Source organism: Sapajus apella, unplaced genomic scaffold, assembly GCF_009761245.1.
Source record: "Sapajus apella isolate SASKATOON/1434 unplaced genomic scaffold, GSC_monkey_1.0 scaffold2, whole genome shotgun sequence".
In the NCBI taxonomy this organism is placed as follows: domain Eukaryota; kingdom Metazoa; phylum Chordata; class Mammalia; order Primates; family Cebidae; genus Sapajus; species Sapajus apella.
Window position 1 is genome coordinate 29,569,117 of NW_022436942.1, and position 22,559 is coordinate 29,591,675.

Sequence of the window (22,559 nt, forward strand, 5' to 3'; positions counted from 1 at the left end):
TTTTTTTTTTTTTTTTTTTTTTTTTTTTTTTTTTTTTTTTTTTTTTGAGACGAAGTCTCGCTATTGTTGCCTAGGGTGTAGTGCAATGGTGCAATCTTGAATCACTATAACCTCCGCCTCCCAGGTCCAAGCAATTCTCCTGCCTCAGCCTCGTGGGTAGCTGGGATTACAGGCGTATGCCACCATGGGTGGCTAATTTTTGTATTTTTGTTAGAGATGGGATTTTACCATGTTGGCCAGGCTGGTCTCAAACTCCTCACCTCAAGTGATCTGCCTGCCTTGGCCTCCCAAAGTGCTGGAATTACAGATGCGAGCCACTGCACCTGGCCAGAAACCCCAAATTTTTACAGGTCTACAAGGTCTTACATGGTTATTGTCTGTCCCCCAACCCCACCTCAACAGCTTATCCCTTTGTTCACTGTATTCCAGCTTCACTAGCCACCTTGTTGTACCTTGGACATGTTAGCCACGTCCCTTCCTTAGTTGCTCTGGTCATTCCCTCTGACTAGAAGAGTCTTCTGCCAGATAATAAATATGACTCTCTCCCTCATATTCTTTAAATCTTCAGATCTGGCTTAATGAAACCTAACTGACCACCCTATTTAATAATTATACATCCAGTCTCCCCTCCCAGTTCCCCTCTAACATGGGCCATTGTTTACTTATTTATTCTGTTCAATGTTTTTGTCTGCCTCCCTCCAATCCATCATCCACAACCAGAAAGTTTCGTGTTGTCAGTGATCTTTGTTCACTGATGTATCTTAAGCACCTAGAACAGTGCCATGCCAGGCTTGTAATAGATACTCAGTAAATATTTGATGTATTTAAACTTTTGCAAATACTCCTTGTTTTTCTTGCCGCATGAATAAATGGGAAAGTAATTTAATTTGGGGACATGGTATTGAAGAATTTAAAGCATCTTGAGTTGAAGTCAAGTAAAAGTAGAAATTAATCAAATGTTTTGTATATTGTGATATGTTGTGTTATTTATACTCTATTGCAAGAATAGTGAGGGAAAGAGTCCTATCATTTCTCTCTCTCTCTCTCTCTTTCTCTCCCTCTCCCTCCTTCTCTCCCTCCTTCTCTCCCTCCCTCCCTCCCTCTTTTCCTCCCCCTCTCCCTTCCCCTCCCCCCTCCCCTCTCCCTTCCCTTCCCCCCTCCCTACCTCTCTCTCTTCCCCTCCCCCTCCCTCCCCCTCTCCCTTCCCCTCTCCCCCTCCCCCCTCCCTCTCCCCTTCCCTCCCTGCTCTCCCCTTCCCCACTCCCCTCCTCTATCTCCCTTTCTCCATTTGCTTCTGTGTAAGTCAGTAAACCCAAGTAAGGGAATTAGAAGTAAAGATGCTCATTTTACATTTAGACTCTGTTTTTCCTGATTTTCCTGAATTAAAGTTAGAAATCTGTTTTTCTGCTTTGGATTTCAAAATGTTTTCTTTTCCCCCTTATTCAGAAATCTGTACCCCAAATTTGCATCACCCTGGGCATCTTCACCTTGTCGACCTCAAGACATAGGTAGGAGAATCTGTTTGTGTTTATACCTTTTAAAAACATATTTACAACTAAGAATCAGTTAATAAGGCTTTTTTCATTTTATTATCTAGACTTCCATGTTCCATCTGAGTACTTAACGAACATTCACATTAGGGATAAGGTGAGTGTAGTTTATTATTCTACTCAGTCAGCATGAATTTATCTATTTTTCACGTTTTTCAGTTCAGACAGCATTCTGTTTTTTAAATAATTAGTAATGGCGTCAGGAATATGCTTTCATATGTCCATGTTAACTTGTTAAATGATAAATGTTAGGACTGGTTAAAAAAAAATGAAAATTCTTATATTTAACAACAGGTTACAACCTACCTGCAGTTGATGGGAATAAGCTAGCTTGGAACATTTGATAAATTTCCTTCTGATAATCTTATTTTATGACCCTACCAGTAAAAAGATTTTCTTTATAAGTATTACAGATACAGTGATTTTAATGAGATGGTCTGTATCTTTAAAAACTGTTTATGACCTTTGATTTTTCTCTGTAGTTTTTCATTTCCATTTTTTAAATTACTTAAAATTCTAATTCTAAAGTAATTGTTAACAACAGATTACAGCTTAATCTCTTTTTTCAATCTAAGAAAAAAAATCGTGGCACTTTTTGCTTTAGAAGAACTGAGAATTTGTTTCTATTACAAAAAAATGCACAATGATATCCAAATTTTAGCCTTGGAAGACAACATAATTCAGTGAAATATATTTTTGTTATATATTTGTGTATAAATATACATGTATGCGTATATGTATGACAGCATTCTGAGTGTGCCTTACAGTTCTGTGGTCAAGTGGATGTTGATGTTGTGGACAGGCAAGTAAAGGGATACCTTTCTCAATGTCTTTTAATACTTGAGTAGATGGGAGGCAAGAAGTAAAAGAGGTCTCCTATTTTCTATTTGTGGATTGTGTGATTTGCCCCCACCTCCACTATAGAGCTCTTTCACTCCAATTACCTAAGTGTTCCAGACCTTTTCTTATGCCAATTTGAGAAATACTAATTTAGGAGAATCTGTCAGATTGGGGCTGCTGCCTGAATAGGGATAACATGAATGGAAAGAAAAATTACATTCAGAGAATGTATAATAACCAAATAAATATTTAGATATAGGATCAAATAACAAGATAAAAATGTTGTTTTGGGACACTTTTAAGGTTTATTTTAATGTGAAAATTTCAGACTGTTGAGCCTCACCTATGCTTTAGTTTGGCAGGCAGTTATTTTTCTACCTTGTGGAGAGAAATGTAAAGCAGTTATGTTTCAGGCATCTGTTTAAACAAACTAAAAAGCCATCTCTATGATTTTTGTATTCACCATCTGTGATTTGCTGGAAACATACAACTGACTTGTCAATCACTGTCAGATATAGATTCAGTTAACATTTTTTATAATATTTGACACTCTACAAGGTGTTTTCATGTACTTTCACTCATTTATTTTCTTAATAACCCTCATAGGTGTCATTGTCCACATTTGACAAGTATAGCTAATAAATGTTAAATTCTAGGACATGGTCATATTAATGAGTAATAAAACTGGGACTTGAATACAAGTCCTAGATCTCTGAGCAAAATGTTATTGTTAGTATTGTTGCCCCATTGGGCATTAAATCCTTGTAGTGATACAGTTAACATTTGATCTTGCTTGGAAGTTTTTAATTAGCTTTTTTTCCAATCAGCATATCAAATAGATGCACCAGAAATACTTGTTTAAATGACTAGAGTCATTTAAATGAGGAAATTCCCTTTTAGAATTATAACTACCTATCTGTGTAATCATGTAATATTTGTTATCTTCTACAAAGTGGGGAGTTTCTGTTTATCTCTCCATTTATACTTTAGTAGTAGCAACTATATGTTAGGATTTGCAGATTTGTTTTATATTTCAGAATAAGTTATTTTTCTTTTTCAGCTGGCTGCAATAAAACTTGGCCGATATGGTGAAGACCTTCTGTTCTATCTCTATTATATGAATGGAGGAGACGTATTACAACTTTTAGCTGCAGTGGAGCTGTATGTTCAAAATATTTTAATCACTTTTGTATTGTAGTAGATCTTGACTACAAAAACATCTTTAAGTGATGATGGCTATCTTTAAGTGGAACTATTTCTCCATCAAGAAATTTATTTTTACATTTATAAAAGTGAACTTAATTTAGATTAAAACCATATCTTACCATGGCTTCGTAATCTATATATATAAAAAGAATTTCAAACTTAATGCTGAAGCTGGGTACAGTGGCTCACACTTGTAATGCACTTTGGGAGGCTGAGGTGGACAGATCACTTGAACCCAGAAGTTAGGGACAGCCTGGGCAGTATAGCAATACTACATCTTTACAAAAAATAAGGAAAAATATTAGCTAGGTGTGGTGGCACACACTTACATAGTCCTAGCTACTTGGGAAGCTACAGCAGGAGGATTCTTGAGCCCAGGGGTTTAAGATTACAGTGAGCTATGATTGTGCCATTGCACTCTAGCCTGGCTGACAGTGCAAGATCCTGTCTCTAAAAATAATTAATTAATAAATGCCAGATTTATAAGAAGACAGAATTGACTTAACTCATGGGTTTGGTGAATCTAATTTTTGTAAATATTTGAATTATATGATCCAATTCAAGACTGTATATATTAATAGATACTGAATTTCATCATTTTATAAACATTACTTATAGGTAAGGCACTGTGCATATTTGTTATATGTTTTGAAGTGCTGATTAAATAAGGCCCACATTTTCATTATCAGCAGCCTATTGGCCAATTTAAACAAATATTAATGTAAAGAAATTGGCTGATTGATACTTTTTCCCTGAGCAGATCTGTATTTACCTGATGCTCTAAAAATAAGTTTTCTGTCATTACTCAGATGTACAATTGGTAACACATTTTATCAATAGACAATACTCTTTAACATGTTTACTATAGAGTATACTATTAGTAATTATGACCTTATGATTGGGAGACCTTTTCTCAGATAGCATTCCTAATAGCATTTGTATAAATGGCTTTGGATCAAAATATAAAAGTCATTATGTTGATAATGAATTGTTTTACTTCACAACTGAGAGGAGTTTTCCCTTCATTTTTGTGAGAATAGAGATCATTACCTGTTCTTTTTAATTGTTTGTTAGTAAAGAAATTCATTCAGTCACTCATTCATCTATCACTGGCAGTTCTGTTATTATATCTTGTTTATGTCTTAAAAACGACCTCATTATGTTGGTAGGAAAGCATTGCTTTACATGGAAGTTTATTTTGTGGGACATGATGTTACTTCTGGATGTTACTTCCTCAGTTTACAAATAGTGTAAATTCTCATTGATTCATGTGTGAATTGTAATGGATTTCCTCTTAGCTTTTGAGAATTTAGAATCAATAAAATTTGAATAAAAAAATACAGTAATATATTTAGTATAATTTTTTAAAATAGTCTATTTTCAAGATACTTACAAAATTATGTGGAATTTACATAAATAGACTTTGTACTTAGTTCCTTATCAAATAATGCAAACAGTTGGAGATACCTCAATTTCTTTTGAGTGTTAAGAAGAGCAAGAAAGGACCCTAGTGCAGTTTTTCTAATACATTGTGTCTTTATTTGGCCTGCCTGTGTTTTTATCACATTGCTTATAAAACTTTTAAAATCCTTGTTTGTGTAAAACGTTTCTTTAGTTAATAAAGATGTGAATATAATTATTGTGCCTTCTGGACAAGTTAAGAATTAATGTTTCTGTATTTCAATAGGGTTGTATTTTAATAACATAATAAATGAGTAGGAAGCATTCATATTTATATACTTTATGTGTAATTTTTTTTTTTTTTTCTGAGGAAAGCTTTATAAAATGTAGCACTTGTTTGATGTAAGCCACAGGAAAAAGTTAATTATCTTTTCTTTTAAAAATTGAAGTTTTAACCGTGATTGGAGATACCATAAAGAAGAACGAGTATGGATTACCAGGGCACCCGGCATGGAGCCAACAATGAAAACCAATACCTATGAGAGGGGAACATATTACTTCTTTGACTGTCTTAACTGGAGGAAAGTAGCTAAGGTATATTTTTTTCCATGTGCAAATGTATAAATCTAGACTTGAAAAAATAAATGTCCTCTTTTATCTGTTTATACGTACCATTACATCCAGTTCTAATAAGGTGCCACATATTTGCCAATTCTTTCGTTCCATCTTCTTGGTGTCCCAAAACAGTTCATTTCACTGATAGTTAGATTATTGGATTTGTTAAGAGATTTTGTAATTTTACACAAGCCTTGGTAACGTTTGAAATATTTTTTGTGTCTACTGCATTGTAAAATAAAGATATTTTCTTGCAACCCCAGTCATATATTTTTATATTTTTGTAACTAAGCAAGGATGAGATTTTCCTAAAAGCAGTATATAAACAGGCTTTTTACACTTAAGCTAATTGCAGGAAATACATCTCAATCTTTATTTGCAAGTCATTTTAAGAAAGAAAATTACAAGTATTTAACCATGACTATTTATCTGACTATTTTGCTAAATACTGGGGAGAAGTAGGCTACGGATAAATGTTATTTTATTTTGGTTTTGCAACTTTTCCTCACTTAAATGCCTTTTAACTGTCCTATGTGCAAACTTTTCATCAGTGTCAATGTGTATTTCACATAGGTTTTTAGTACTTTGTGTTTATTTAGTCTGCCTAGTAGAGAATATAACCCACATTACCTGATTTCACAACTTCATGATTTTTCTGATACATTTTCCATCAGTGATCCTTAGGATTGAAAACTAAAGAGTTCAATTTGTTTTAAATAAATTTAAACAGAAGAAAAATGTTTCTGACAGTTCTTTGGACAGCTTTTTACCTGTTGATTTGTTTTTTTCCTTGTTTATAGTTTTGAATATGCTTTACTAATAATTTTTAAAAAGGTAAAACATTTTGAGAAGACAAGGTAAAATACTTAGCAGATATTTATCACAAAAAATTACACATCCCAAGATTTCATCATTTGAGTAAAACTCAAAAAAAGAAATAAAAACAGATGACGCCTAACAGACAACACCAAAATAAGATCCACATAAGAAATTAAATCTTATTTTTTTTTAGATGTTTCTCAGTGGTAAATGTCATTACTTCTCAGACCAGGTCCACATACAGTATTTTGTATTTGAGTTATTTTAACAGTTCCAATTTATGTGAATATCATGTTTTCAAAAGGCATATTTATGAGTTAACCTTTCAGTTAATCACATTAATTAAAAAGAGTACTGAGACATTGTATATGTTACCTGCTCTTTAAGATATATAGTATAGTCTATAGTAGAAAGCTGTAGCCTTTGTATCATGGATTTGAATTTAATTCCTGTTGCTGTTATTTATGCTTTGACTTTCTACAATTTTCCTTTTCATGTCTGTTTCTTCTTTAATAAAATCGAGATGAGATTTTCCTCTAAGTTTTTATGAAGATTAGATTTCTCTCTCTCTCTCTCTCTCACACACACACACACACACACACACACACACACACACACACACACTATGGTACTTGGCACTTGTTGAGTATTTGATACATGGTGGTAGTTGTAGTAGTTTACTGCTATTGTTTTTATTGTCGTTATTATAGCTTACTACTGTTTTTGCAAGGACGAAAAAATTAGAGCTGATTGTTTATTAGGTTAGGTCACTGGTTCTCAAACTATAGCTTGCATTAGAATTACCTCAAAAACTTGTTAAAACACGGATTTCTGGACCATACCTCTATTGTTTATGATTTAGTGAGTCTGTGGGTGGGGCCTGAGAATTTGCATTTCTAACAAACTCCTAAGTGACACCAGTGATGACAGTGGTCCTGGTCCATAATTAAAGAACCTGTGGATTAGGTGATGCTACAGGATACCCAAAAAAAAAAAAAAAAAAAAATCTTTGGAGGAAGAAAAAAATTTTATTAGGAAATAACTGAAGTTTTCTCCATTCAATTGGAATACTTTTGCTCAATATTATTGTAAATTATTCCAAACTTACATATGTAAAAAGGGGTAGATATTTGCAATAAAATAGCTACATAATTTTAGTTAGATTTATGTGTGAGGAAATCAACTTACGTGAGAAAATCAGCTTTCCAGGATTAAGTTCTCCTCATAAAGTTCAGTATTCAGAAGACAATGTAAACATTAATATAGGATCCCTTTAATTTCCAGCAAAAGCAATTCCTCAGTCAAGTAAATGCCATTTTAAAGAAAATTGTGTCTATCTAAATGTGGATTTACATATTTAACATATATATAAACCATAATTTAGCTCAATTTTAGCTATCTCATTTACAATTAAGCTTTTGTCTTTATCTTTAAACTTTTTAACTGTGACGTGAAAATGTGAGAGAGAACATCATTAAGTTACTCCCTCAGATCTCTTTCAAGGTAACAGTTTGTTGGTCCTTACACTGACATACTTTAATATTATTTTCATAGTAATGAAAATAGGCAGAATTGATGTTATTAATAAGATATTAATAAGCAGCTCACTCCTGGTTATATTAAAATAGAAATTCATGCACTTAAAACTTTGAAGTTGCATTATATTCACAGGATAAATTATTCAAAAAAATTTCTAAAGGATTTTTTTATTAAGTGCTTTCCCAGAATATTGATTAGGAATTTAGAAATCTGAGACCTGTTCATAAGTATGTTTATTAACAGCCTTCATTAAATTATAGAAAATCTAGTAATATGTCATGTCCTAAGTTAACTTGAGTCCCCATTTGTAAAGTGGGTGTGCCTTACTGTTCACAGTTAAAGAACATATATTAAAGAACATATTTTAAATAACCTCAACTCATTGTAAGAAGCCTACAGTATGAATTAATGTTTTTACTAATAGCTGATTGTTATGGTGTTGTTGAAAGGTACTGAACTGGTCTACATCATAATCCTGGAGTCCTTTCATAATATTACGTGTCCATTCATAATATTTTGTCTGAGCATTTTTCCCCAAATCACTTACTATTTTCAGATAATTGTAGTATTAAATATGGGATCAGATAATCTAAACCAGAAGTATTTCTTACCTCCTAAAAATTTTGTGACCCTGAGTTCTAGAATCCAATCCATTATTTATTTACAGAATTTCCTATAAATAAATAATATATACATTAAAATGTTGACATTGGGTGGGGACTGTGGCTTATGCCCGTAATCCCAGCACTTTGAGAGGATGAGGCAGGAGTTCAAGGCCACTTGAACCACTTGAGACCAGGAGTTCATTCACCTGAAATCAGGAGTTCAAGGCCAGCCTGGGCAACATAGCAAGACTGTTTCTACCAAAGAAAAAAAAGAGAGAGAAACATGGCCAGGTGTGGTGGTGTGCTCCTGTAGTCCTAGCTACTTGGGAGGCTGAAGTGGGAGGATTGCTTGAGTCCGGAGTTCAGTGTTGCAGTGATCTGTGATTGCATCACTATACTGCAGCCTAGGTGACAGAACCAGATCCTATCGCTAGTTTTTTTTTAAATTTAACATTATATTTTTCTCATTCTTTCCTTTTAGATACTCATAACTTCTTAGCAGGCCATGTTGTCCTGTGTCTTTTTGCTAGAATTACTCATATTCAACTAATTTTAAATTTCCAGTGATTCAGATAATGTTTACAATCATCATGCATAAAATTTTAAAGTAATTTCTTCCACAGTGAATTTTTAGGTGATAGAGGCTGCCTTGTTATCAGTAGCTTTCTCAAAGACTTAGAATTTAAGAATTTTTTTGGTCTAATTTGACCTCATGGATCTATTAGGATTTCTAACAGTTAAGATTTTTTATGTGACAGTCTGATGTAAATGTGATTTTTCATTAATTCCACTGTTACATATTAGTAAGTTTTTATACTTTAGTAATATGTACTTCAAAGATTATTTCTAATAACTGTACTTAAGATAGTTTGCTACTTCCTAAAATTTAAGTTAGTATGGATTTACTATACAGATTGAGCACTCTGTTTTAAAAATCTAAAACCTAAATACTCTAAAATCTGTAACTTGTGAACGCCAGTGTAGTGTCACAAGTGGAAAATTCTGTACCTGACACCTTTACTTTCTGATGGTTCAGTGTACAATGTACACAAACCTCATTATTTATGCACAAATAAAATTACCTTAGGCTGTGTGGATACGGTATATATAAAACATAAGTGAATTTCATGTTTAGACTTGGGTCCCATCCCCATCTCATTTTGTAAATAATCCAAAATTTGAAACACTCTTGTTCCCAGGCACCTCATATAAGAGATACTCAACATGTAGTTAAGAGAAAGCTGACATTTCTTGAGAATTTGAGAAAACATATCTATGGTGTATGTTTCTCTACATAACTAGATCTGTGATTACATCAGTTTTTTGTAACATTATTTGATTATATAAAAACATTTCATTCAGTTTTGCTTGAATCGAACAAGTAACCTTTGGAGAATACAAGTAACCTTTGGAGAATACATAGCCTAATTTTATTAATTAGAAGAACTGAGGTATTAAAAAGTTGCCTAAAAATTATTTGGAATTCTTTCTAGCCTTTGTAGTCATTATGTTGTAATTTAGAAATCCTTTTTTTCCACTACAAGCAAATACATAAATACACCCTCTCTAATGTATTATTTGATATTAGAAAAATTAAGTGTTCTGTTCCTGAGACAAAGGAAGAGAGCTTGTGTTTATTAATTTATCATGTTAATTACATGCCCACTAGAGGCTTAGATAGTAGATAGTAGTATACAGAGAAGAGACTTGCTTCTACAGAATGTACAAGGATATGCATATTTGTAGTATGTGCGTATATATAACAAACATGTAAGTGGTGTTACCAGTAATCAAATTAAAGTAACCGTTATATATTTTTAAAAGAATAAAAATATGTGGAAAACAAGATTGAAAAACATGGAAGGCAAAATTTGATCTATATAATTTCCAAATCTCTGATAGAGTGAAGATTTTTAAAATTTTATCAAAGTTATTTATGCTTCTTAGGTTTAAACTGATATTTTTCTAGGGGGAAAAGATGTACATTCATAAAGTTAATCTCGTTTGAATTCCTAGTAATACAATGTAGTTCACCAATGTGAAAAATTTTAGTTAACTTATTCAGTGGAACTTCTCATTTTGTCAAAATTACAAATAGACTTTTTTCCCTATAACTACACATTTTAAAAATAAAAATGCCCATTTTAATTTCAGAAGAATCATAAGAATATATTTTCCTCTTCACAAATTCAGATACTCAACTTGAACCAAGCAGTAAAATTACTTTAATTCCTAGCTAGGGCTGGGGAGAAGGAGAATAGTGGCTACATAGTGCATTAGGGCAGGATGTTGTGGTTATGGTGGCGATTCTGCTGTTTGCTAATTTTTACTGATAAGTAAATAACCTCTGTGCCTTAGTTACTGTACCAGTCACATGAAGTCAACCTTTACAGGTAAAAGTCACCATGGTGTACCTTCTTTATAAACTTGTCAGGGGACTGATTTTTTTTTTTTCCTTTTTCTTTATACCAAGAGAGAAGGGGACTGAATTTTTTCAGCATTTCTGGATTGCCATGTAATGAAGTAAATGAATCTGTTTTGGATCTTGGACTAAAAAGATAAAAAACGATGTGTTATACTGCAAAAGACACAGGTTTTTTTTGTCACATGGGTCTGGATCCTAATCCTAGGTGTTGCACTCACTGTATGACTTGGCCAAGTTACTTGTAAGCCTCATTTTCTTCAGGTACAAAATGAAAATAATTCTGCTTTACAAAATTATTACAAAGATTAGAATAAAATTAGCTGTATCTCTAATTTGTCACATATTAGGCTTTCAATAAACTCTGCCTGTTAGGTCTGTAATATCTTTAAATTTGTTTAAATTTAATATCTTTAAATTTTAAATACTTGGTATTCCATCTTAAAATTTGACCATTATAACCTATAGGTTTTCATTTTAATTTAATAATGGAAATATCCATCATGGAATCAGTTTGAAACCAGACAGATATGGTAAAATATATTAACTATAGTTGCTAATGTCACTGTTGGCTTAATCTTTAATACATAATGCCTATTAAGTTTCATAATTCTTTAAGCTGGATTGTGTGATAATTTGTGCTCGTTCAGATTATAGAATTGATAAGAGGCTTTTGGAGCCTCTTGCTTTTTGGGCTTGCAGCAGAGGTATTTTTTGTTGTTTGCATTTTTTTTCTAATATACATAGTTATATTCTGCATTTCTATTCTTGATCTTGGGTAGGAAGTATCATGAAGAAATTATTTCACCATTCTTAAATTTCAAGACTCATGAAGTTAATACAGCATTTTGAAAGTTTGATTAAAATGAGCTGCTATCTAGTTCTAGTCTTCAAATGTTGCTACAGTAAAACTATTGTGTAGTTTTAGGTGGCAGTTGATTTACCTTTGAGTCAGAGTTTTCGGTTTGTGAAATGGCAAGTCTGTTGATGCGTGAGTTTTAAGTTCATTGCTTTCCCCAGATTTTAATGAGGTTAGAGTAACTTTATGTATTTGCTTTTTTTTTAATGTAAGTATAAGAAAGACAAATTGGAAAATTATTTCTAAACTTTTTTCATGGACAAAATAAATTTTTAGGTTTTTATACTTAATTGAAGGGTTTTATTTTAAATATCCTGTAATTTCCAGTGATTTAGAGATACAGTAATTGCCCTCTCTTTTTTTAAGTCAAAAACAGTACACAACATTTCAGTGTCAAATGTTCGTTAGTAGTCTCTTCACTTACACACAGAAAATCTGTCTGTATTTTTGTACTCATCAGTTAGAAACTACAGCACATTATTTTTCTTCAAGCTGTAGTTTATGTAGAGGAAAAAGTTGGCATATTTGTGTTGATGTTGATTCATATATATTGGGTATTTTATTTGTATATTAAAATATATTTTGACAATAATTTGAGATGAAAAGAGAAAGATATCATCTAAATTTTCAAATTTGTTTTTATAGGAGTTCCATCTGGAATATGACAAATTAGAAGAACGGCCTCACCTGCCATCCACCTTCAACTACAACCCTGCTCAGCAAGCCTTCTAAAAAAAAAAAAAAAAAAAAAAAAAAAAAAGACTTCCCTTTTCTTGGGGTATGGCTGTCTCAGCACAATACTCAACATAACTGCAGAACTGATGTGGCTCAGGCACCCTGGTTTTAATTCCTTGAGGATCTGGCAATTGGCTTAAGCAAAGGGTCACCATTTGAGGTCCTGCCTTACTAATTATGTGCTGCCCAACAACTAAATTTGTAATTTGTTTTTCTCTAGTTTGAGCAGGGTCTGAAGTTTTTTTCATTTATTTCCTTTTTGCCAGCAGACAGACTTGAGTCTGTAAAGACAAGCAAATACACTGACAGAAGTTTACCATATAGTTTCTAAAATGTAAAAAGGAAAAACTACAAAAGACTCAACACAATTAGACCACAAAATTTGCATTGTTCATTGTAGCACTATTGGTAATAAAATAACAAATGTTTGTGCATTTTTATGTGAAGATCCTTCTCGTATTTCATTTGGAAAGATGAGCAAGGTCTGCTTCCTTCATTTTACTTCCCCTTCTGTTTTTGAAAGGCAGTTTCGCCAAGCTTAATGCAAGAATATCTGACTGTTTAGAAGAAAGATATTGCCACAATCTCTGGATGGTTTTCCAGGGTTGTGTTATTACTGAGCTTCATCTTTCCAGAATGAGCAAAACACTGTCCAGTCTTTGTTACGATTTTGTAATAAATGTGTACATTTTTTTTAAATTTTTGGACATCACATGAATAAAGGTATGTATGTACGAATGTGTATATATTATATATATGACATCTATTTTGGAAAATGTTTGCCCTGCTGTACCTCATTTTTAGGAGGTGTGCATGGATGCAATATATGAAAATGGGACATTCTGGAACTGCTGGTCAGGGGACTTTGTCGCCTTGTGCACTAAAAGGGCCAGATTTTCAGCAGCCAAGGACATCCATACCCAAGTGAATGTGATGGGACTTAAAGAAGTGAACTGAGACGATTCACTCTGGCTGTTTGAACAGCAGCGTTTCATAGGAAGAGAAAAAAGATCAATCTTGTATTTTCTGACCACATAAAGGCTTCTTCTCTTTGTAATAAAGTAGAAAAGCTCTCCTCACTGCAGTGTTGGCTTTGATTTGAAATTGTGAAGTTATTTCTTCAACATGAAAAATACAGAAAACAACTGAAATTTTACAGATATCAAACTGAATGGTGTGATTCAAATGTCTTTTCTAGCTTCCAACAAGTAATATAATGGAAATATAGTGAATCGTTTCACTTGTAGGTTAAAAACTCAGACAGTATTAATCAGAGAAAATATTTTTTAAATGGATTGTGACAGCATTAGAAATAAAACATCCTGAATACCCTTGGAACTCAACCATAGTACTTCTGTGAAAAATTTAGGAGAAATTTCTTGATAGACCTTTGAGATTTATCTTTAAGAAGTAATGTGCAAATTAAGGTAAGCCGTAAGATGGGAATGGGTAGACTTGACTTAAGCTTGCTGGCCTAGATATCTCATATTTACAAATTGACGGATTCTTTTCCCATCTTAACACATACTGTATTTTTAAAATCTGAAGATTGAAGCTACCACAGCAGAACTAGAGAGTAGGAAAAAAGGCAATGCATTTTTAACCTATTTTTCTATGAATAGTAAAAGTCTGTTGACATTAACCAAATCATTTGAAAATGAAGCATTTATGACATTGCTGTGCTTGTGTATCAGGAATATAAAGTGGCTTAAAGTTTATGTTTTTCTATGCATTTTGAGATATGAGAAACTGACATTTTTTTAAAAAAAAAGCATTTCCTATCTTTCAGAATTAAACCAAAGCATCTCCTCAGTAGGAAAGATAGCACTATGTAATTATTTTATCTATTGTGCAAAAACCCTCAGAGAACACTATACCTTACTTGACATAAACCAGAATCAAATCATAGAAATCATTCCATAGAAAAAGATTACATTTTTTTTCTAGTAATTCACTTTGTAAAATAAAATGTAACTTTTCCTACATAACCACAAAAAACAAGTGGGAAGAAAAATATGGAAGGGGATCTTTATTCTGATAAATATAAACAACAATATAAATTGAAGTCTCAGATGAAGCATGATCATGGGTGGTACTGATGAACAACTCAGAAAAATAAGATAGCTCATATCAAGTGGTTCGTTATCTTGGCTCTTAATTTTTTCTCTTTTTTTGTTAACTACCATATACAGAGTTTTAAATGCACTCTTTTCCATTTTTGTGAGCTCTTTTTATCCTAAATCATCACAATGAAGAAACTCTTGCATGTTAATCAGCTTTTTAGAACTTGTTAATATCAGAAATTACCATGCTATGGACTTCAAAATACAAGTCACTCTATTTGAAATATTTAAAACACTACTTTAAATTTTTAAAATATAACACGGTTATAATAGTCCTTGATTTTATAACATGGTTATACATGTAGAGGGTGACAACCCTCAATTATATTTCACATTTTCTTTCAAAGCTTTAATTCTGTTAATTTCCCCCTATATAGCTAGTGAAATAGATGTGTACACTATGTTAAATAAATTTTTTTAGATTAAACTATGATTGGCTTTCTAGGAATAAAAGCTATTTAATTTCAAAGGGAAATCCTTTATTTGGTTTCAAATATAATTCTTTGGGTGGTACTATAATTTATATGCTAAAGCTCTATTTTCAGAGACTTCACTACACAAATAGTTTTCTTTAGATATAATACATTTTAAGAACTGAAAGTTGATCTAAATTCTTAAAGTATATATAAAGCCAGCCACATAACTAGTTTGTTTCTTTTTGACACTGAAATTGGGACATAGCAGGTGCTTGATAAATACTAGTTGATTGATAAATGTTGGTATTTCAATTTGAAAATAAAGTGTATAAAGCATTGGGCTTTGAGATAATTTACTCAATTATGTTTTGCTATAAATTCATTTTCACAAGAATCTTTTTAAGCATTTTTAATAAATTTTAAATATTTCAAATTTTTCCACTCTACAGCCTCTCTAGTTGATGAATCATCTTACACTTTGCTATATCCTATCCGTTGCTCATAAAATATGTGGCATCTGAGCATGGCTGTAAAGGAGGACTCATTTCATTTAACTTAGATTTAATAGCTCAATTTTGCAAAAAGTTGCTGAAAACCTAAATGTGTGTGTTTGTGTGCGTGTGTGTGTGTGAACAGGATTGTATAGTGTTAACCATGGTTTGTCTATGTAGTTAATAAAGAAGATCTAGAAATACCTACTAACTAGGTTCCACTAAGATAGTTTTTGGAGAATGAACTAAGCCAGGCATTGAGATACATTTACTTTGTAAAAGCTGGATCCTAATGGCAGGCCACAAGGCTGTCTTCTTGCCACTGGCATTACCAGTGACTTAGAGCATACCATGAATACATGACAGATATGGAAGATGAAGCAAGTAAACACATTGAAGGTCAAAATTAGGACCTAAATCTAACCCAGTAGTTTGGTGTGTTGAGTTGAATCAAATAGGATACATTCAATCAAGATAATGACTTGGTTTTGTACTTTGGTTGTTAATAAAGGATGGGTGACTATAACATTTGAGTGGTTCACATATTGATCAGTAAGAATTGTGATCCTGTTGCCAAAAATATGAATGTAATCTTTAGCCACATTAAGAAAAGTATAGCATTCAGAAAAAAATAGGAAGCCCACTGTATTGAAAGTAGTCATGCATCTGAAATGTCATGTTCTGTTTGAATGCTGTATTATAAAAGCTGCCATGCCTGGGAAAGGCAGAAGGGGAGGGAGGTGTAGCATGCCTTCCAGCTGCCCAGCAAATGCTGTGGTTTTATATACATTGTAGTATTCCCATTTTAGAGTAAATTTTAAATATACAAAACAACAGAAATAAAATTTTGGAAACATGGAAACTGTCTTCAAGTATCAAATTCAAGAGCTGTCAATGAAAAGCAAGCTCATTCTTGTCACGAGCAGAATTAGGACAAGTAAGATTTCAGTGCAATCTTAAAAAGTAACTCAATTAAGATTTTCAAATCAGTTGCTTTGTAAGACATTAGATTTAACTTCATAGAACATAACCTAGGAAAGACTGGCTGGATAGTGTTCTGTACATAAGGAGTTGAATGTCTTAATGTTCCTGTGGCTCACTGAAAAAGTATTAAAGTGAGAATTACTGTATTACAGCAAATTAATTGCCATCAATTGTGGTAAGGCACACCATTTTATGTACCACTAAGAAAAAGTTCACACTATGACAAGCCACCAATTATAAAATGTATCTATTATGTGAGGAAAGAACATACATCTTAGAATTGAGATGTAGGGCTTGGAGAAGAGACCGCTAAGGAATAGCTAAGGAGAGGCATGACAGTTACAACAAATACAGGAAGAACCGGAACAGAACAAGTCTCAAACCAATAGGGAGTAGTTGAATGAAACAGATTTTTTCTATATTAAGGCACTACACAGTACTAGCTGCTTCATGAAGTAAAGATTCAGTCAATGTGCAAGCAGAGACTGGCAATTAATTGACAGGACTGCCTTTTTAAATAAAAACTTGAATTTGATTATTTCCAGGCCTCTTTTCAGCTCTTTAAGGTGTTGATTCCCTTTTGTTGATTTGAAGTCAGAGACTATGTCATCAGAGCTAAAAAGTATATACTTAAAGCATTGACCTTTAAGTACGTTAAGACTGTGCTACTCTGTGAATCATGGATAAAATCACTGCCATATCTTTGGAAAGAAATTTAAATTTAAAAAATTACAAAAGGCAACTTTATTGAACTTATCTGTAGTGTTGTTTTCTTTTGATGTTAGGAGCAGGAATGTAAAACATCAATAAAGCACAACAAATAGTAATCATATATATGTATGTATTCACCAGACCCAAGTGTATATTTTAGTTACATGTTTGAATGAGGGAAAAGACAGTTTTTAAGTTTTGACGTAAATGTTTAGCCTGAAATTATACATTGCATATGTGCAATCTCCTGTGTACAAGTAGTAAGTAGAATAAAATCTTTCTGATGAAGTCCCACTAAATCTTGGGATAATCCTGTGTACTGAGGTCATTCATTTACTTTTTCCTGTAATATCGAATGTTCTAAGGCAGAAACCATGTTACTACAATAGTATTTGTTAGCAGAACAGGAGGAAAGCTGAATCCTTATATAGAAATATAAAACAGCAAAAATGCTTTTATCTCAGTTATTTCTGGGTAATATTTCTGCTGATCTTAGATTTCTTCTTCAGTTAATATGCATAAAAACTGGTAATGGCAGTTAGATGCTTATCAGTTATATGTGCATTAATTGAAAGTTTAAATCCAACCAGTTGTGTAAATACTGTGACAAGATTTTAGTGACATGTCTCTTTATCATAAGAATTCAAGAATTATAGTGATTTTTAAACAGCTAGTCATTTCCATGTTTATTGTACAGTTTTCTCTCATTTAAATGACTTCTTGAAAATGTCAAAATTCACAAGGTCATAATTGTCATAAGTTTCTATCTTGAAAATTCAAATTATTGCATAGTCAAAAAGCGTATGATAACCGTTGACGTGCTAAAATACTTCAGTTAAACTATATTCTATATAGCAAAACCAATTTTTCGTTCTTTTTGAGATTCATCTTAGTTTTCATTTCTAGGCCTGAATGGCTGTAACATACCACAAAAATGTTTTGACATCTTTCTTAGAGAAGATGGATAAAACTGGCTTTATACCAAAAGTTAGTTCCTTTAAACAATAATTGAAGGCCCTAGCTGAGAAAAACAAATCTTTACTATGAATCAGAGCTGGTCTCTTATTTGTATGTGTTTCCTGAAATGTAATGTTTTTGTGATTTGCATTTATTTTTGGCCTAAGTGACATTTTGGCCACATAATTTAATATTAAAACTTAAATGCTTTTTTCTTCCAGGCCAAACTATTTCCTAGTGCATAATGAAGATAATTTTGATGATAATACATGAGTTCTTCAAACATTTTGGAAGAAATGCTTCAAATTTCAAGGGTGGTATGATGTCCACAAATTGCTGAGTCTGCTTGATTCTTTTAGAGTCAGGCCTCTTGATACTAATTTATAATGAGAAAACTTTTAAATAAAACATTTATTCTTCAAAATTATACATCTGAATGAGAAAACATTACATGAGGGAATGATATAAATAGTTTCATCTTCTTATGTATAAAAATAAAGATTTGGGGCAGCCAGAATGTTTCAAAGCTACCTTTAAATCTGTTACATACTGAACATTTATTTTAAGATGGAGTTTTAATTACCATATGCAACAGTACATGAAAAATGGGCTGTCTTCGAGTTAATTATTTCCCCTTTTAACAGAAAGATATGTTTGTTTTTATTTTGAATGATTTAAGTAATTTATTGTCTTCAAGTGGCTAATATTCTTCAAATACAACATGCTGTCCCATTATTGCATGAATTTTATCTCAGTTTTTAAAAATGCAAGTCATGATACTCCTCTGCTCAAAAAGTTATTTCCAGATTTCCCTTTTTTATCTAAAGTTTTGTATAATTTTTTTCAGTTCACTCTAAATAATATAGATCTAAAATTTGAATATTAGTTGACTTGTATGTCACTATTAGGAATCCAGATTCTCTCTACATTTGCAATGACATTGTCAGTGAACAACAAAATCCGTTATACTACAAGTGTTTGTAAGCTGGATATCATCGAAAAGAAGATTTTGAATGTTAAAGTGGGGCAACCTTTCCAACTTTGACTTATCTATTTTTCCTAGCATTTTGGACTAAGGATAAAACCTTAGCTTCCTAAATCATATCTAAAGAGAATACTAAGGAAACTGGAAGATGTGCGTAACAAAAGGCCTAGGAGGGACATAATGGCTGTCTTCTCATTTCTGAAGTAGAGTCATTTGTAAAGCTTTATTCTTAAAAATATCTTTATCCTACATAACGCCAGAGGGCAGAATAAGGACCATTACATGGCTGATATGGCGAGGCAAATTTCAATCTATGATAATAAAGTACCACTTTAAAATTTTTCAAAAGCTCCAGAAATCATTAGGAGTTAATGATTTTTCCATCACTGGAAGTGTCCAAGCAAAGGCAAAAAAAATTTTACTATTATTAGAAGTATTCGATGCTTTTGAGTCTGCAGAAGATAGGATTTCCTTTTACCCAGTAACAATTGCACACCTAATTATTCCTTATATTTACTTCTACCTTGAATTTAGCTTGAATTTTTAACGAGCCACTAGAAACCTAGCTTAATCTCTCTGTTCCACGTAAAACAGTATTACTACTATTTGCTAAGCATCCGAAGAGGCTATTTTCTTTTTTTTTTGTTTGTTTTTCTTTTTTTTTTTTTTTTTGAGACGGAGTTTCACTCATGTTACCCAGGCTGGAGTGCAATGGCGCAATCTCGGCTCACCGCAACCTCCGCCTCCTGGGTTCAGGCAATTCTCCTGCCTCAGCCTCCTGAGTAGCTGGGATTACAGGCACGCACCACCATGCCCAGCTAATTTTTTGTATTTTTAGTAGAGACGGGGTTTCACTATGTTGACCAGGTTGGTCTCGATCTCTTGACCTCGTGATCCACCCGCCTTGGCCTCCCAAAGTGCTGGGATTACAGGCTTGAGCCACCGCGCCCGGCCCCGAAGAGGCTATTTTCAACACAAATGTGATTCCGGGTAAAACTAAGCAGAGGGACCAGATTAAATTATCAGTTCCTTCAGCGGTCTACTCACTGTCCCCTTTATGATCAGATTTCACAGTAGAGATTTTGATTAAGCCTAACTATATTTACATGTAAGTGTATAAACACATTTTAAATCCATTTGTAAATGCTTTTTGTGTTACCTACACTTCATTTTTGTTAAATAACAAATTTCTTAGAAGTGACATAGTATAGTAGAAAAATTATGTACCTTATAATGTTTTAAGTAATTTATAATCTTCGAGTGGTTAATATTTCTTAAATATACAATGCCATAATAAAATGCAAATATAAAAATCCCCTGGCCCTGTCACAATGTGTGCAGTCTTGCAAAAAATTACCTAATCTCTCAATGTTGTTCCTTCTTCTCATGGGAAGGTTAAATTAGGGCCTTTATAAATAACCTAGCTTATATTAGGTGTTTCATCGACATAGGTCCATTTCTCTAAAGACAAACACTCTTCCTGTTAGCCATCATGCTAGACTAGACATTCTCTCCATGTTTTGGGATTCTGTTAAAAGACCTTTTAACTTCACTAGGTAATGTTATATACCAATACCCAATTTTCTAAAGTCCACGGCAAAACAAAAATTGGGAATTAGATATTAGAATACTAAAACTATCTTCTAGACCAAACCCTTTTATATGACAGGGAGCAAAATAATACTAAATTATTGATATGGTTTAAATGTGTCCCCCAAATTTAATGTGTTAGAACATATTCCCCCAGTTCATATTTTGATGATATTTGGAGATGGGGCCTTTGGGAGGTAATTAGGATTAAATAAGATCATCAGGGTGTGGGGCCTGATGGGACTGGTGGCTTTATCAGTGGCTCAGTGGCCTGAGCTGATAGGCACTCTTGCTCTCTTGCTATGCAACTGCCTTCTGCCATGTTAAAGCACACAAGGACCTCTCCAGATACTACTGTCATCCTCTCGGACTTCCCAGCATCCAGAATTGTAAGAAGTCAGTTTCTTTATAAATTGCCCAGTCTCAGGTATTCAGTTATAGCAAAAAAATAGACTAAGAGGATTATTTATCTTATGTCAAATTATTTACTATTAAAGCTGGGACCAAAACCTCTTGGCTTCTTAAGTTCCAAAGCTAATTTCTCTTTTACTACATACCTGTGTATATCTCTCCCATAGAGAGTCGCTGCAGTTAACATGAAATACTCACAGTTGGTGAGATTTTGGGAACTTTAGACAGCACTACCAATATGTTATTAAAAATTTGCTAACCTATCTAGAATGTAAATTTTAATGGAGAAATGCAAATTGATTATCTATGTTTTGCTTTCCACAATTGCAAACATAAAGGCTATACACAAACATAAATTTGAACTTTTAAAAAAATAATTACTATTACAAGCAAAATGCAAAGTCTGGGAGCTTCTTGGTTAATGTTGAACTAGGCAATACTTAAAATCCCTTCCTGTTCTAATTTACTGTGACTAGAAATAGAAAGTAGTAGGCCAGGTGCGTTGGGCTCACGCCTGTAATCCTAACACTTTGGGAGGCCGAGGTGGGCAGATCACGAGGTCAGGAGATCGAGACCATCCTGGCCAACATGGTGAAACCCCATCTCTACTAAAAATACAAAAATTAGCTGGGCGTGGTGGCGTATGCTTGTAATCCCAACTACTCAGAAGGCTGAGGCAGGAGAATTGCTAAAACCTGGGAGACAAAGATTGCAGTGAGCCAAGATCATGGCACTGCACTCCAGCCTGGCGACAAAAGAGCAAGACTCTGTCTTAAAAAAAAAAAAAGTAAGTAGTGTTCTTAGTAATAATTATTTACTCATTTTAATACCTGAAGTTTATGGTTAGGAAAGAATAATCAGAAAAAAATAGTGACCATATAGGAAATGTATTTTGAATTTAAAATCCTGAGGCTAGTAACAAATATTTAACACTCATAATGGAACATGGCAAGGAAGTTAATTTCTTGGTATTGGCAAGCTGAACTCAATTTCCTATGACATTAACAAAATCTATAATTATAGCTGCTGAATCAAAAAAATATAAAACTGTGTAATCCCAGCACTTTGGGAGGCCGAGGCGGGTGGATCACGAGGTCAAGAGATCGAGACCATCCTGGTCAACATGGTGAAACCCCGTCTCTACTAAAAATACAAAAAATTAGCTGGGCATGGTGGCGCGTGCCTGTAATCCCAGCTACTCAGGAGGCTGAGGCAGGAGAATTGCCCGAACCCAGGAGGCGGAGGTTGCGGTGAGCCGAGATTGCGCCATTGCACTCCAGCCTGGGTAACAAGAGCAAAA

General features: G+C 33.2%; 1 protein-coding gene and 1 long non-coding RNA gene across 10 annotated transcripts in view; one reads left to right on the forward strand and one right to left on the reverse strand.

Moving 5' to 3' along the window:
* The window catches only part of CNOT2 (CCR4-NOT transcription complex subunit 2), a 108,817-nt gene extending 94,468 nt beyond the window's left edge, over positions 1-14,349 (forward strand). For 6 of the 9 annotated variants that reach the window (XM_032295580.1, XM_032295637.1, XM_032295605.1 and 3 more), the window contains 5 exons: positions 1,447-1,508; positions 1,598-1,647; positions 3,451-3,551; positions 5,447-5,591; positions 12,502-14,349. In XM_032295580.1, coding sequence (XP_032151471.1) covers positions 1,447-1,508; positions 1,598-1,647; positions 3,451-3,551; positions 5,447-5,591; positions 12,502-12,588 — 445 coding nt within the window. In that variant the 3' untranslated portion in view covers positions 12,589-14,349. The remainder of the gene's footprint in view (positions 1-1,446; positions 1,509-1,597; positions 1,648-3,450; positions 3,552-5,446; positions 5,592-12,501) is intronic. The other 3 variants (XM_032295613.1, XM_032295589.1, XM_032295599.1) reach the window with 1 other exon arrangement.
* LOC116563028 lies at positions 6,921-7,102 on the reverse strand. Its single transcript, XR_004274173.1, has 2 exons — positions 7,030-7,102; positions 6,921-6,992 (listed from the first exon to the last, which is right to left on the reverse strand). It is a non-coding gene; the product is annotated as an uncharacterized LOC116563028 (long non-coding RNA).
* Positions 14,350-22,559: the final 8,210 nt, after the last annotated feature.